The sequence below is a fragment of the Podarcis raffonei genome, chromosome 9 (assembly GCF_027172205.1).
Source record: "Podarcis raffonei isolate rPodRaf1 chromosome 9, rPodRaf1.pri, whole genome shotgun sequence".
NCBI lineage: Eukaryota > Metazoa > Chordata > Lepidosauria > Squamata > Lacertidae > Podarcis > Podarcis raffonei.
This window is the reverse complement of record NC_070610.1, coordinates 30,667,184-30,682,199: the sequence shown is the minus strand read 5'-3', so window position 1 is coordinate 30,682,199 and position 15,016 is coordinate 30,667,184. Positions and strand designations below refer to the sequence as shown.

General features: G+C 42.0%; 1 protein-coding gene across 4 annotated transcripts in view; it reads left to right on the top strand.

Annotated features, from left to right (window-relative positions):
- The window catches only part of WWC2 (WW and C2 domain containing 2), a 113,392-nt gene that overhangs the window by 60,612 nt on the left and 37,764 nt on the right, over positions 1–15,016 (top strand). For all 4 annotated transcript variants that reach the window (XM_053402537.1, XM_053402540.1, XM_053402538.1 and 1 more), the window contains exons 8-9: positions 1,272–1,345; positions 5,379–5,618. In XM_053402537.1, the coding sequence (XP_053258512.1) occupies positions 1,272–1,345; positions 5,379–5,618 (314 nt within the window). The remainder of the gene's footprint in view (positions 1–1,271; positions 1,346–5,378; positions 5,619–15,016) is intronic.

Below are 15,016 nucleotides of genomic sequence, written 5' to 3'. Positions count from 1 at the left end.
TTTGTTTGAGAAAGAAACCACCAACCTGGGTTCAGATGAGAAAAACCAGACTATGATTTGTTTCCTAGCAGTGTGGCAGCAACAGAAGTGAGGAAGGGGTGAAGTACAGTGGTACCTTGGTTCCCAAAGGGCTTAGTTGTTGAACAAATCGGTTCCTGAACGCTGCAAACCCGGAAGTAAATGTTCCGGTTTGTGAATGTTTTTCAGAAGCCGAGTGGCTGACGCGGCTTCCAATTGAGTGCAGGAAGCTCCTGTTGACAATCGGAAGCTGCACCTTGGTTTGTGAACATTTTGGAAGCCGAATGTCTGATGTAGCTTCCACTTGACTGCAGGAAGTTCCTGCAGTCAATCAGAAGCTGCACCTTGGTTCTCGAACAGTTTCAGGAGTTGAACGGACTCCCGGAATGGATTAAGTTCGTGAACTAAGGTACCATTGTACCCATAATTTCATCAGCTTGCAGTAGCATACTGTCCATTCACATTAAACCATTGTTTATCTAGACATATGAACCCAGCCAGTAAGCAGTCATTTGTAATCTGTACCTTTCAAAATAAAAAAAATTAACTTAAACTATCCCATATTTCTTGAATTTAAGTGGTCGGTATTAGTTTTTCTCAAAAAGAAAATAAGTATATAAGTAAATAAATATAAGTAGGTGATAAAATAAAGTTGACACCTTTCTAGTTTCAAAAACCGGTGAGCAAAGATCTCTTCCAATCTCTGTTTTTGTACATCTGAAAGTGACTGATGGAATTACCACTTTAGTGACTTAAAAATCTTTGGCATCTCATTGACCCATATGTCAGCCATAGGTTTACATCCACAAATGTTTTCCAAATGCTGGCATATTTCTTTAAGGTAGCATGATGAAAGGCTGTGAAAGTGATTGTACTAAGATTTTCTGAGAAGAAGCCCAAACTTGAATGTGGTTTTTAGTAATCTTGATTTCATTGAAGTCCTACTTTGAACTTCATTGATCTCCACCAAGTTCTGAGTTCAAAGTAGCAAGTAACAACTTGGGATGTATTAAACGTTACTTCAAAGTAGGCCTTAAACAGAATTGTACTGACCTGTACTAAATTCTGTCCAGAAATGATTTAGCAATTGAGAATGTAAATTCCTTAGAAAAACATTGAGTAATTATGAGTGTTTGTGCTGAAAAATCAATGGTTACTATTTTGAAATGTGTTTCTACTTATATTTCATTAAATTGCTTTCTCTCTTCATTTAAAAATGATCCATGCAATAAGCTTGCTGGTTCTTTCAACAGGTTGGTGTCAGGACTATGTCCAATTTAGCTGAAAAGGTCAGACTAAGTCTTAAGTACGAAGAAGCCAAAAGAAGGTAATGACTGGATTCTTTTCTTTTTAAAAATGTGAATTTGTATCAGAGTTCATGAACCTTGTAGCCAATCTAATGCTTGCAGTGACATCTACTGGATGCATCTTCATGAAACATTGCTTATCAGCATCATTTATTTCTATTCTTTCTAGGCTGATTGAACTTTATGTATTGGGCTATTAGTAGATTCTGTGATGTACTCTTACACAGATTTATGAAATATGAAAATACCAGAAACAAAATAATAATTCTTCTGCTTATAAGCAGCAGAAATTGGACCTAATTGAAGTGCATGTTCAGGAGAAGAGGACATTTATTGCAAGTTCTGTTCCACTTTCTGGCTTGTATACTCATATTATACTTCAGTAATGACTGTAAGGATAGGAGATTCTCATGCACAAAAAACATAATTTGTATAATTAGTGCCCATGAGATCAGAGCCTTGATGGCTGTGCTTTGGGACTTTCTCAGACCAATCCACATATTTTAAATGAAGATTAAATTATTTCAAAATATGTGTATGGAAGTGTACTGAAATACCTTGGTGGAAGGTAGAAAGTGGATCCACAGACATGTAGAACAGGAGGATCAATTCAACGGTAGTTGAAGAATGAATGGAGAATTAGGTATCCATGTCTAGTGAGCATTTGACTTCTGTTTGTGGTTGGAGGGGGAAGCAGGGATTAATTATCAACAACTTCCCAAACTACAAAAGAAGTATTCAGCTTAAGCTAGGGTGTCTGGAAACTGCCATTTAAATGAAAAGATAGCAAAAGCCCTACTGAACACATCATAACACTTCAGTGTATTTGCAGGACTTTTCAGTATTAATAGCCTATACAGAGACAATCCAATTTCATGTTTATTTAACAGAGCCGGCCCTACTAATACGCAGATTGAGGCAATCACATCAGGTGGCAAACGCTTAGGGTAACAATGGCTGCCGTACGCTATTCCCTACTATTGGACATTAGAGCTATATGCAATCCCTAAATTAACCTGCTGCCCATTGAAGGGTGCTGTTCCATTGCCAGTGTCAAACTAAGATTTAGTTGCCAGTCCAGTCAGCTTCTGTACATGAAATGAAGGGAGGCACCATCTTGCCCTTTGATTCAGGTCGCAAAATGTCTTTGGCTGGCCCTGTTGTTCGATACCAGTCATTTGATAGCTATGGAGCACAGTAAAGGACATTCTTCCTGCCCACACCATAAGTGACAAGAGATCCAATCAAGCACATCTTCCTCACTGAGTTGAAAGCCACAGATAGCTGCTCCCTGTTGCTCTAATTGATGGTGGGTGCATGGCTAAGTTAAAGTCTGTGGCACAGAACAAAAATGTTTTGTGCGTGCTTCCAGATCAAAAGCAGCTTAAGTATGAGTAAGGCAGAGAAAACAAAAGGCATGGGAAAGAGAACTGTATTTGATAAGGGTTAAGGTCAGGGAAGGAATACAAGTTTAAAGAATGAGCAGAAAAATTCAGGTTGTGTTGGTCCAAGAAAGTATTCGCAGGTGGAGTTCGGTGAGAGATTTGGAGGTACTGTTGAGGCCAGGGCCCAGTTATAGTGTGCAGTATTGTAGATGGTGTGTTTTCAATTAGCCATCCTCCTCCCTCCCTCATTATTTTAACAAGTTTGAGGAATAGTTCCTGAAACTCTTTGAGGGGCCTCAAACAAACTCTTCAGCATATACAAGGGAAATGGTATTGGATTGATTTAAAACATAAAAACCTGCCTTAAAAATGAAACTTGGTATTGACAAACAGTGCCAGTCAAGAGGCCAGAGACCTCTTCAGAGAGCAAGTACAGTATTAGATGGGGATATTGCAGTGTGTATAAATTGACTTTGCACTGTTAAAAAGATGTTCGCTCAAAGGTTGAAAGGGCATTTTAGCGTTCATGTCCTTGTTATCCTGGGCCCCTTTTATGAGACAGCTAACAAGGGTGCCAATTACAATAGCGAATAACTGTCAGCGTTGCAGTGAAGAAAAAAGCCCCTGTGAGACTGCCACCTCATCTTGTAAGTCATTGAACAGCTGTCAAAAGCAGCTACTTTAAGATAATACGAAGGTTGGCTAGATTTGAACCAGTGACCCAGAGAATAAAGCTGCTGCATTCCATTATCAATCTTGGGCTGTCAGGCAGGCTTCTCTTCAAAATGTCCCATATACATATTCCATGTGGATTTCTTAAACAAAATAATTATCATCCACCTGAATGATCTTTTGAATCAAATTATCATCTTCCAAAATAAAAATAATTTTTGGAGGGAAATGAATTTAATCACTGACTTCATACTCCAAATGATGATCTACTAATTTTAAAAAAAGAAATTAAAATACAAATGATTATAACCTGAATTCTATACAGTTTTTAAAGCTGAAGTTTAGATAGAGTGCACAAAATCTCCACAATCTTAAGGCTAATCAAACTGTATTTATAAAGCAGTTTCCTGCTCCGTTTGTGTTTGTCCAAGGGAAGGAGGCTGTTTCTTGTATCATGTCTGTTCTAGCTTGTATTTTCTCTGGTTAATCAAACTAATGCTATGCCTATTAAAATGGTTGCTAGTTTTTTTAGTGTGTTGCAGAAATGGTTTATAAACCTGTAATGTTCGTTATCGGAGCTTAAATACAGAGGTGTTGTATTTGCTGGCTAATGTACGATTTCTGGAGACGGCTGAGATGCCTCTCTATTTATTTTACCCAAGGTAGAGTAAGGCATAAAATAAATAATTTTAAAATGTTACAAAACAAAAATAAAATAATTGCTTAGTACAAATCTCTCATAATAGCTGCTTAAAATCAGTATAATTAAAACAAAAACTAGCAGTATTCCTGAATGCGGCCTATGTACATGAAAGAACAGGGAAAGACTTTAAGTAAAGGGAGATTGTTACCTGCTGGAGAGAGCTGGAAACGTAGATCTATTTTGAGAGCAAATTTCATTAAATGAGTTCTACAGCTGAAAAATTTGCAAGCCGCAGCTTTTACATTGCGATAATGGGAAGAGAGTTCCTTCTCAAAATTAGCTGTTTCTAAAAAAAATTAAAAATGGAATTGGTTTGACTTACTGTGTGATAAACCCAACTATCAGATGACTAATGGGACAGGCAGTCTAAAACTACCCCTTGGATGAGAAATGCCAGTACTTAAGATACCATATGCTGACTGTTTAAGCCAGTGTTTTATTACACATCAAGTTTTACACATTGTTAAGCACAAAGCAAACATTGTCTGTCTGTCCTTTTGTGTGGTGACATTGCAAGATAACCCCATTTCCCTCCTCCCAGCTATTGACTGGGATGACAGAGGGCCAAATGGGACCAAACAGATCCACTTGGCCTCCTACATAGCATGGGAAATGGGAGTTTTATAAGCAAGCTTTGCCTCCCTAGCCACTCATATGTCTGCCCTCCCTCTGACACAACTAGCCATTCATTCACATGAGGGCATAACATTTGATCAGGGTCTATGTCCATAGACTTGCTCATATTGCACGGCCGACTTTCCAAATGAAACTTAGGATTTTAGCAGTGCTTTTTTCTGGGGGTATGCAGGGGTACGCATACCCCTAAACACTTTGTGAATCGAAGTTTGGCCTCATTGAGGAGCAGTATTTCAATATGAGTCGGGAAATGAGAGTACCCATAAACATTTGGGGGGGGGAGCACTGGATTTTAACATATGTTTTGTTAGATTTTACATGAGTTGTTCCTGCTCTAATATTAGGTCCTGGTCTGGGCAGCCAATAGCATTGGCTGTTTGCTTCTGCTCTCCACCACACATAGATCTGTTTCATACACTCTAGCCCAAGATCATCCTCCTCTGAAAAGCATTATGGCATACATTTGCTGCTAAGGCTTCTTAGTTCAGTAGGTTTGATTATTCTGCCCTGACAGTTGCATCCCATTTACTTGCCAAGTCTAAATATGTTCCTGTTCTACCAGGTGTTGTTTTTTACTCTTAGGGGCCTGTTGCTCATCTGCACTTTCTTCTTCTTCCTTCCTTAATGTGTGTGTGGGTTTTATGCATATATGATTAGAATGGCAAACTTAAAGATTGAACTGTCCAAGTTAGAAAGTGAAGCTTGGCCTGGGGCACTGGATATTGAGAAAGAAAAGCTGATGCTGATTAATGAAAAGGAAGAGTTACTGAAAGAACTTCAGTTTGTCACCCCATGTAAACGCACTCAAGATGAATTGGAGCATCTGGAAACAGAAAGGAAAAGGCTGGAAGAGGAGCTGTCTGTGAAAAGCGCACCTAGTGATGAACTTACAGAGAGGTAAGATTTTCCTCTTTTCATCCCCCCCTCCTTCCTCCTAACATTAAGTTCTGCTTTCTTCAGTTTAACCTTTATACTCATTTTAGAGTCAGAGCTGCGCCCTGATGGGCCATTTTCCTTCAGTAGCTGTTCTGTGTAGATTTTAATTAAATTTATTATTAGTCCACCAGGCAGCAACACGAGGAGACCTTCAAACCGTGATAGAACTCACGGAGTTCCTATTATTCCACGCTCTATGTTTTGCATTTGTGACCAGCATGAGAAAACCTAGACCCGATGTTAAATAGTTGAAGGAAGTCAGCAGAGCGCAATTCATCATTGGCAGGTTTTGTGATAATAGCCACGACCTGTGTGAACTCCTCACAGCAAATGTTGTCCTGATTGCTTCAGCGCTAGAACCTCTTACGCTTGATAGAGATACTAATTCACACATGTGCTTGCATGAGAAAATGAATGAACAAATGTCTTGCTTTAAGTGCAAAAGGGGAGACGTACAACTGCCGGGGTCTGTTCGTTTCCACTGCAAGCCATGCCATGGCTTATCAGCTTTCTGAACTTGGCAAGCACTTAATGAATGATGGGGGGAATACCGTAATAATTTCTGCCAATAGGATTTATATGAGAATTTCAGCCTAATTTTATTTGTGATGTCTAGCAAAGAATTTTAAGTGTACAGGGTACTGGTAGATAGAATCATAGAATTGTAGGGTTGGAAGGGACCGCGAGGGTCATCTAGTCCAACCCTCCTGCAAAGCAGGAATGTTTTGATGTTAGGTGTGTACAAAATGTCTCTCCTTAGCTGCTGTCACCCTTCACCCAGTGATAAATATAATAAGGGACCTTTCTTCACAGTAATCAGTGCTATTGCCATACAAGTAAAAAGTCTAGGGATTTTGACCCTCTCCGGTTTAGTGGAGTCCTGAGTCTGGGTTCATCCACACTTCTGTTAGGTCTGCAATTTCTTTCGTTTGTCCTGTGACTTCTAGGCACTGGTCTAAGAGGTTTTCCTTGGTCCCACTGCTTTCCCTGGGAAAACCTGTGGTTTAGCACTGAATCGAAACAAACATCCATTCACCCGATTGACATTTGTTCCAGTTCAGTGTTAAAATGTGAGTTTTCCCAGGGAAAGCTGCGGGAGATAGGAAAAACCTACTGGACCCATGCCTAGAAGTCAAAGGACAAACAGAATTAATCACAGACCCTACAGATGTGCAGATGAGCCCTTAGTGGAAGGGCTATTGGAGATTTTTTTTGTTGATTCCTTCATTCCTTGCTCAAGAGGGTTAGAGAACCCTTTGAAACAGTGTGGTAGGTGACTGGAAAATATGGGAGAAGAAGGGAATAACCTCTTCTCCCCTTTCAGTTTACAGAAGCCTCCACAGGATCAAAGAGCCTTCCATCAACAGAAGGACACAATTGGGAACAACCCTGTGTCCACTCGGGGTGGCAGAGTGGGATGGGGCAGCTTTGCTTCCCTGACTTCCCAATGCAAAAAGCCATTGCTGGTAACCGAGACCGATCTGCACAGTGTCTGGGTTTGAGGGTTTGTTGTGTTGTATCAGAGAGATAGAAAAAGGATGTTGCACTGTTCATGCTGCTGTTCTGCAACCTGCCTGACCATAATAATAATAATAATAATAATAATAATAATAATAATAATATTATTAATAATTTATTATTTGTACCCCGCCCATCTGGCTGGGTTTCCCCAGCCACTCTGGGCGGCTTCCAACAAAGATGAAAGATACACTAAAATGTCACATGTCTTCTGAATGTTAGGTAGATGTTTATCGCTTTGACATCTGATGGGAGGGCGTTCCACAGGGCGGGTGCCACTACCGAGAAGGCCCTCTGCCTGGTTCCCTGTAACTTGGCCTCTCGCAGTGAGGGAACTGCCAGAAGGCCCTCGGAGCTGGACCGCAGTGTCCGGGCAGAATGATGGGGGAGGAGACGCTCCTTCAGATATACTGGACCAAGGCCGTTTAGGGCTTTAAAGGTCAGCACCAACACTTTTAATTGTGCTCGGAAACGTACTGGGAGCCAATGTAGGTCTTTCAAGACCGGTGTTATATGGTCTCGACAGCCGCTCCCAGTCACCAGTCTAGCTGCCGCATTCTGGATTAGTTGTAGTTTCCGGGTCACCTTCAAAGGTAGCCCCACGTAGAGCGCATTGCAGTAGTCCAAGCGGGAGATAACCAGAGCATGTACCACTCTGGCGAGACAGTCTGCAGGCAGATAGGGTCTCAGCCTACGTACCAGATGGAGCTGGTAAACAGCTGCCCTGGATACAGATTTGACCTGTGCCTCCATGGACAGCTGTGAGTCCAAAATGACTCCCAGGCTGCGCACCTGGTCCTTCAGGGGCACAGTTACCCCATTCAGGACCAGGGAATCCTCCACACCTGCCCGCCTCCTGTCCCCCAAAAACAGTACTTCTGTCTTGTCAGGATTCAACCTCAATCTGTTAGCCGCCATCCATCCTCCAACCGCTTCCAGACACTCACACAGGACCTTCACCGCCTTCACTGGTTCTGATTTAAAAGAGAGGTAGAGCTGGGTATCATCCGCATACTGATGAACACCCAGCCCAAACCTCCTGATGATCTCTCCCAGTGGCTGCATGTAAATGTTGAAAAGCATGGGGGAGAGGACAGAACCCTGAGGCACCCCACAAGTGAGAGCCCAGGGGTCTGAACACTCATCCCCCACCACCTCTTTCTGAACACAGCCCAGGAGGAAGGAGCGGAACCACTGTATGACAGTGCCCCCAGCTCCCAGCCCCTCAAGATGGTCCAGAAGGATGTTATGGTCGATGGTATCAAACGCCGCTGAGAGATCCAGCAGAACTAGGAAACAGCTCTCACCTTTGTCCCTAGCCCGCCGGAGATCATCAACCAGTGCGACCAAGGCAGTTTCAGTCCCATGATGAGGCCTGAATCCCGATTGGAAGGGATCCAAATGGTCCGCTTCTTCCAGGCGTGCCTGGAGTTGTTCAGCAACCACTCGCTCAATCACCTTGCCCAAGAATGGAAGATTTGAGACTGGGCGATAATTGGCCATCGTGGCCGCATCTAAAGATGGTTTTTTAAGAAGCGGTTTAATAACCGCCTCTTTCAGCGGGTCTGGGAAGGCTCCCTCACGGAGGGAAGCATTCACCACCCCACGAAGCCCATCGCCCAGTCCTTCCCGGCTAGCTTTTATAAGCCAGGATGGGCAAGGATCCAGGAGACAGGTGGTTGGCTTCACTCGTCCAAGCAGCCTGTCCACATCCTCGGAGGTAACAGATTGGAATTGATCCCACACAACTTGACTAGACAGGACTCTAGCACTCTCCCGCCCTGGCCCTGCTCCCACGGTGGAGTCTACTTCTTCCCGAATCTGAGCGATTTTATCTGCAAAAAACTTTGCAAAATCATTGCAGGTGTCTTGGATGTGGTGTTGGAGAACCCTCACTCAGTGGTCTTCGGGGGGGGGCTTCAGTATCCATGCTGAGGCTGCCTCAAATGGGCTGGCTTAAGACTTCATGACCTCCATGACAACCATGGGGATGTCTCAGTACAGTAAATCAATGGTCCAACACATGTAGCAAGGCATACCTTTCACCTGGTCTTCACCTCAGACCTGAGCGGTAATACTCGGTTGATAGGTGGGGTCACTGTGAGTCTATTGTCATGCACAGACCATTCCCTGGTGAGGTTTGAACTGAGCAGCTACCCACTCTCCAAGGGTGGGCAACCCATCGATATGGTCCATCCTCACAGACTGATGGAATCTGCTGGATTCCTGAATGCTCATGTGCATTTCCCTAGGACCATATTGGATGCTGTGATTGGCAGGGGGCCCCTCTTGGTAAATTCTCTGCCCTCAGAGGCTCAGGAGATGGTGTCGTAGAAGAGGACATTCTCTGTGGCAACCCCTAAGCTGTGAACTTCCTCACAGAGGTGCTTCTGGTACCTTCATTATAAAGCTTCCTGTGAATGCTTGTTTAAAATGCTTGAGGTATATATATTTTAGGACCCACCTTATTTTTGTGACCGTAAGTTGTTTTAAACTGTTAATATTGTGCTACCGACTCTGGGGTTGCGGCACTCATCTCGCTTTATTGGCCGAGGGAGCCGGCGTATAGCTTCCAGGTCATGTGGCCAGCATGACTAAGCTGCTTCTGGTGAATCAGAGCAGCGCACGGAAACGCCATTTACCTTCCTGCCAGAGTGGTACCTATTTATCTACTCGCACTTTGAAATGCTTTCGAACTGCTAGGTGGGCAGGAGCAGGGACCGAGCAACGGGAGCTCACCCCGTCGCGGGGATTCGAACCGCCAACCTTCTGATCGGCAAGTCCTAGGCTCTGTGGTTTAACCCACAGCGCCACCCGCGTCCCATTGATAACATTAACCATCTGATTAATCTGAACCAGCTGGGTAAGATGGGAGTGAGAGCTCCTGTTTTGCAATGATTCTTCTTTTACCTGCGCAGCTGGTGACAGAAAGTTGCATTCAATGACTCTACCTCACCTCCTTGGCAATTATGCATGTGGTACCTCAGGAAAGCATCTTGTCCCCAGTGCTATTTCTGTATGAAGCTGTTGGGTTCATTCATAAGAGGATTTGCAGTGCAGTGTCATCAGCTCTGCTTCTCTGTTACATCTGAATCAGGTGGGCTATGGAAGTGCTGAATTGATGCCTGGATTTGGTCATGAGCCCAATGAGGGCCAGAAAGTTGGATCAGAATCCTGACAACAGGGGTAGTCTTGTGGGTGGCTAGTTCCCGAGTCTGGGACTCAGACAGTATGCCTTTTCTGCATGGGTTTTGGCTGCCTTCAAAGCAGGTGTGTAGCTTTACACCACTCCTTGATCTGTCTTTGTCACTGGAAGACTGTGACTATAAAGGTTAGGAGTTCTCTTTTACCAGCTCCAATTGATAGCTCCTATTGCAATCATTCCTGGACAGGGGTAGCCTTGCCACTGTGACTCATGTATTAGTAACTTCATGATTGGACAGCCATAATGCACTACCCTTAAGCCAAGTCGAGAAGCTGTGGCTAGTGCAAAATGCAGCAGGGATAGTTTTCAAAAATATTTCATAATTCCACTAAACTAGTTTAAAGTATCTGAGACCTGTGAAGTAATGCCACTGCTTGCTTTCCCTTCAACCCAAAGCAAATCTGAAGATGCCCAGTTCTCATGCCCTGATAAATTTCTTCTACCACCCCTGCCACAAGTCTTGAAAGAGAGCCAAACTCCAGACTTCTGAGATGAAGTTATGCATATACTAGACCTTGCTTGCCAGCAGTGTGTGTTTGATTTTTCTAAATTTCCTGAAATAGCTTCTCTATTAACTGGCCAGTAATTTAAACACAGTTCCAAAAATATTTGAATTGGATACTTTACATTTAGTGCAATGTGTTTGAGTGGGCCAACCTATTAAAAAGAAAATTTTAAATCAAAGTATTAATATATGAATGAGTGTTAACCCACTCTCAGGAACACGAATGTTCTTTCAGCCTATAAAATGAAGAATTCATCCTTTCAGACATAGAAAGTGTTATGAGCAGAACTGAGGAAGCAATCGCTTATTTTTATTTGCTTTCAGCTTCCTAAGAAATGTTAGCTGCCTTGTTAAAACCATTACAATTATAAAGCAGGTGTCTCCAGACAAATAAAATAAAGCAGCATCCAGCTCCAACTGCCCTTAAAATCTATTTATACAAGGAATTGAGGAGGACCATATCCAAATGGCAGAGCAGGAGCTTCCAAGCTAACAAACCCCTCAAACTTCTAGTGTTTTTCTAAGTTTATTATATTTAACAAAATAATTCCTGTGCCACTTGATTGTAATAAAACTTCTGAGTGGTTTACAAGAAAGTTAAGGCTGTTTTAAATGGTCTTATTTCTTCAAGGGCTTGGGTGCACCAAATTTAAAAGGCAAAGCAGAAAACTCATAATTAGTAAAATGCAGCAGAACAACTCTTTTCTATGCTGTAGGGATTCGTACCACCAGAACCCTTGTCAAAAACAGACTGCATATGCAAACTGGAACTTCCAAACGACCGAACACTCTGTTTAAGTCTCCCCGAGGACAATTGCTCTTGTTCAAAGATCATTTATATGTTTTTTTGTATTGTAGAATAAGAAGCAAACCTTGAATCTATTAAACATTGCTTGATATAAGGGCCAAAGACACCGAGAGGTCTGCGGCTTGACCCCTCTGTTTCTTTCTCCTTAATACAACTGTGAAGAAGGGAGGACCATTAATTGGATCAGGAAAGTGATGTGGGTGGGGAGGCGGGTTTGACACTTTCCATCTGTACTGATTTCCACTCCAGGCACTAGGGGAGGGAGGTGCCTAAAACATCCCCCTATGGATCAAATAGCCCCTGGAAGATGCATTTTATATTGGGGAAATAGTCCAACGAAACGGATTAAGCGTCTCCACCCACCGCTCTACTTGTCTGATCAAATTAGTGCAGCCCCTTCCTCCAAAGATGTATTGGGGAAAGCATGAGAGAAGGAGGGAGATATGAAGGTGAGTTTTGGATCTCCCTGTGTCATGTGCATTTTGCCCAATAAGACATTGCGGGTATACTATAGTGCCTACCTGAATGATATTCATGTTTGCAGCAGAAAATGGACATTATCCAGAGGACAGAAGCAAGGAAACACATAAACCTAGTATTTTGATCAATTTTCAAAGCTATCCACTGAAACATTCCCTTTTGTCATTTGTCGGCCTCCTCTAATGGACCATTTAGAGCATTATGCTGAACAGAAATAGACTTCAACCTGTATTTAAATGCTGCACTTAAAAAGAGGGCCTCCCTTAAGATGTCTGCATGACAAAGAAAAACCCTAGTGCTAAGCTTCCCCCACCGTTGTATGTATTTTGCATGCAGAGCAGTATCTTTGATGGGGGTCTATGCATCTGAAACCTTGTCTTCTACCTGACATTTCAGAGAGGAGACTCCCAAAGGAAAGGTTTCTAAAACAAGTTTAAAACTTTTCAGGTGAAAGGGGAATAGTGTAATTTTTATTCAGAATATCTTAATATTCCAAGGCAAAGGAGCAGCTAAAAAAAGAATGGAGTGGTTTGGATAAATTTGGAAACTGTTAAACAGCACTGGGGAAAAAGAAATAATTTAATATGACATGTGGAATTTATATAAGAACACCATTAAAAACAGGGCTGTGAAACCTTTAGCCTAGATTTCATCAGGCTTCAAAAACATGGATGCCAAGTGATAGGATTCCTTTAGAAGTACATTTGGCAAAAATACTGCAGCATCCTACGCTGATAAATAAACAGCTTACCCCATATTTAACATTTATATGAATCTTTTAGATATGCATGGGAATGTTTGGATAACAAACTGAATGTGCAATGAATCAGAATTTGGATCATGGTTTTGGCAGCAAGTATCATCTGAATCTTTATGAGGCAGCATAAGGTCCAAAGCATTTTCTTAAACATCAATGAATGTTATTTGAATGTTTGTGCTTTTTACAGTCTCCACAGTTCTTGTACTCTTCAAAGTAGTGAAAATGTATGGCAGTTGTTTTCTTCATTCGTTGTTGGTTTTATGTTTCAGAGCAACAAAATTCTCAAGAAACAGTATAAAAGCCAAAATAGATGCATTTCATTTGGTCTTTATTTTCTCTTCATGCCTTTCTTCCACAACCATTTTCTTTGTTCAGGTCTCTTTTGCTATTGGTATAATCTTTTTTTCTGAACCAGCGAGAGCAGGATGGAAGGTAAACTGACTATTTTGGTAGGAAAGCGCTGTAGTTTAGCCTTTTGTTAAAACAACGGAACTGCACAGAGATTCTGTGACAGAAATTTTTATTCTGTAATTGGAATGATTTATACAGTTTAAACAACTTTACATTAATTTTACTTACCGTAATCTAAACTTACACGTTGCACATGATTCTGTTGGATCATTTTTGGGGGGAAAAAAGCATTTCTGAAGAGCAACAGTGCAGAAGGGTGAAAATTGCCCTGAAACTCCTTGTAGCAGGGGCAGCCAATCTCTTCTGCCAAGGGCAGCAGACTCTATAAATACACCTTTGGGCTGGAACATTGGGTGCTGCTTCCAGGGGGTGTGTAAAAGCATGCGCTTCCTTCCACACAGCCTTTCCCTTGGAGCCATCCAACAGGCACAGAGGCAAAGAAGGCCAGTCTGTCTGTGCTGCTCCTGGTCAGCTCTAGCTTCGAGAGGGGTAGCAGAGGTACTTCCTTTGGTCTCTAATTTCATGCTGCGTTTCAAAGGTGCAGCATGAGGTCAAGGAAGAGACCACACCCTTGGAGCAGGGCCATGTCCTGGTGACCACAAACAAGAGAGAGAGGAGAGGGCAGGGGAGGCTCTAGCCATATGTGACTCCAGCCCCAATTAACTTTTTCCGTGGGTCTGTGGCCCTCCTTTAAAAAAGCTTCCGTATGCATCAGTTTCAGTTTACTAACTGCCCTGGGGTCCCACAAGCCTGGAGGCCCCAACACATTAAAACAGTCATTGGATGCTGAAGAAGAAGCCATTGTGGAATGTGCTTAGTTGCTCAGTGGAACATATGGAGCCACAATTGCCTAATATGTATAGTGTGTATTAATGGTTATTAATAAAATTTTACATCATGAAATACTGCATTCAAAATATTTTTTTTGTTATGTCAGTATTCCATATACTTAAATGCCCCTGGACCCAGGTTATCAGTTTTATTCCTGCCTGTTTTTAATGTTCATTTTTGAAAATGGCTTTCAGTTTCCTTTTCTGAAAAAGGTGGCTAATAAATATAAATAATATATAATATCTCCTTGCAGCCCTGCTGATTAAGTTGTTCTATTCCTTGTTTTTATTGAACACTACTCTCTGTCCACCTCTGGCTATTCAGGCTGCAGTGAAACACAAAAAATGAAGTCAGTGGGATTTGAGCAGCTTAACGGAACAAGATTATAGCCTTTATCAGGGGCATATCACAATTTGGGCCAGAAACATTTTTTTTAAATGAAACCAGTTGCTTTAAAGTACTGTGTAATATACACAGAAATTAGAAAAGGCATGGGCCATCTTGCCATAGATCCTCATTAGTGCAAGGTTGCTATTAAACAAATGTGCAACAGCTGGCCATAAGAATGACATTGCTATGGAAACTTTTTTTAAAAATCTGATTAACAGATACTGCTCAATCAGTTATTATTTGTGCACACATTATTGGCCAATGCAAAGCTGTTTTAGAGTTCCTTCAGTTGCTGTCACTTTGACCAGCAAGGAGAAAATTAGGGTTCTATAGGAACTTTGTCTGCTGTTTAAACTACAGTATTTAAATACAAGGTGGCAGTGAAGCAAGAGTTTTTAGGATTGTATTTTATGTGCTTGAATAATGAAGTCGAAAGAGTTTTTAAGAATAA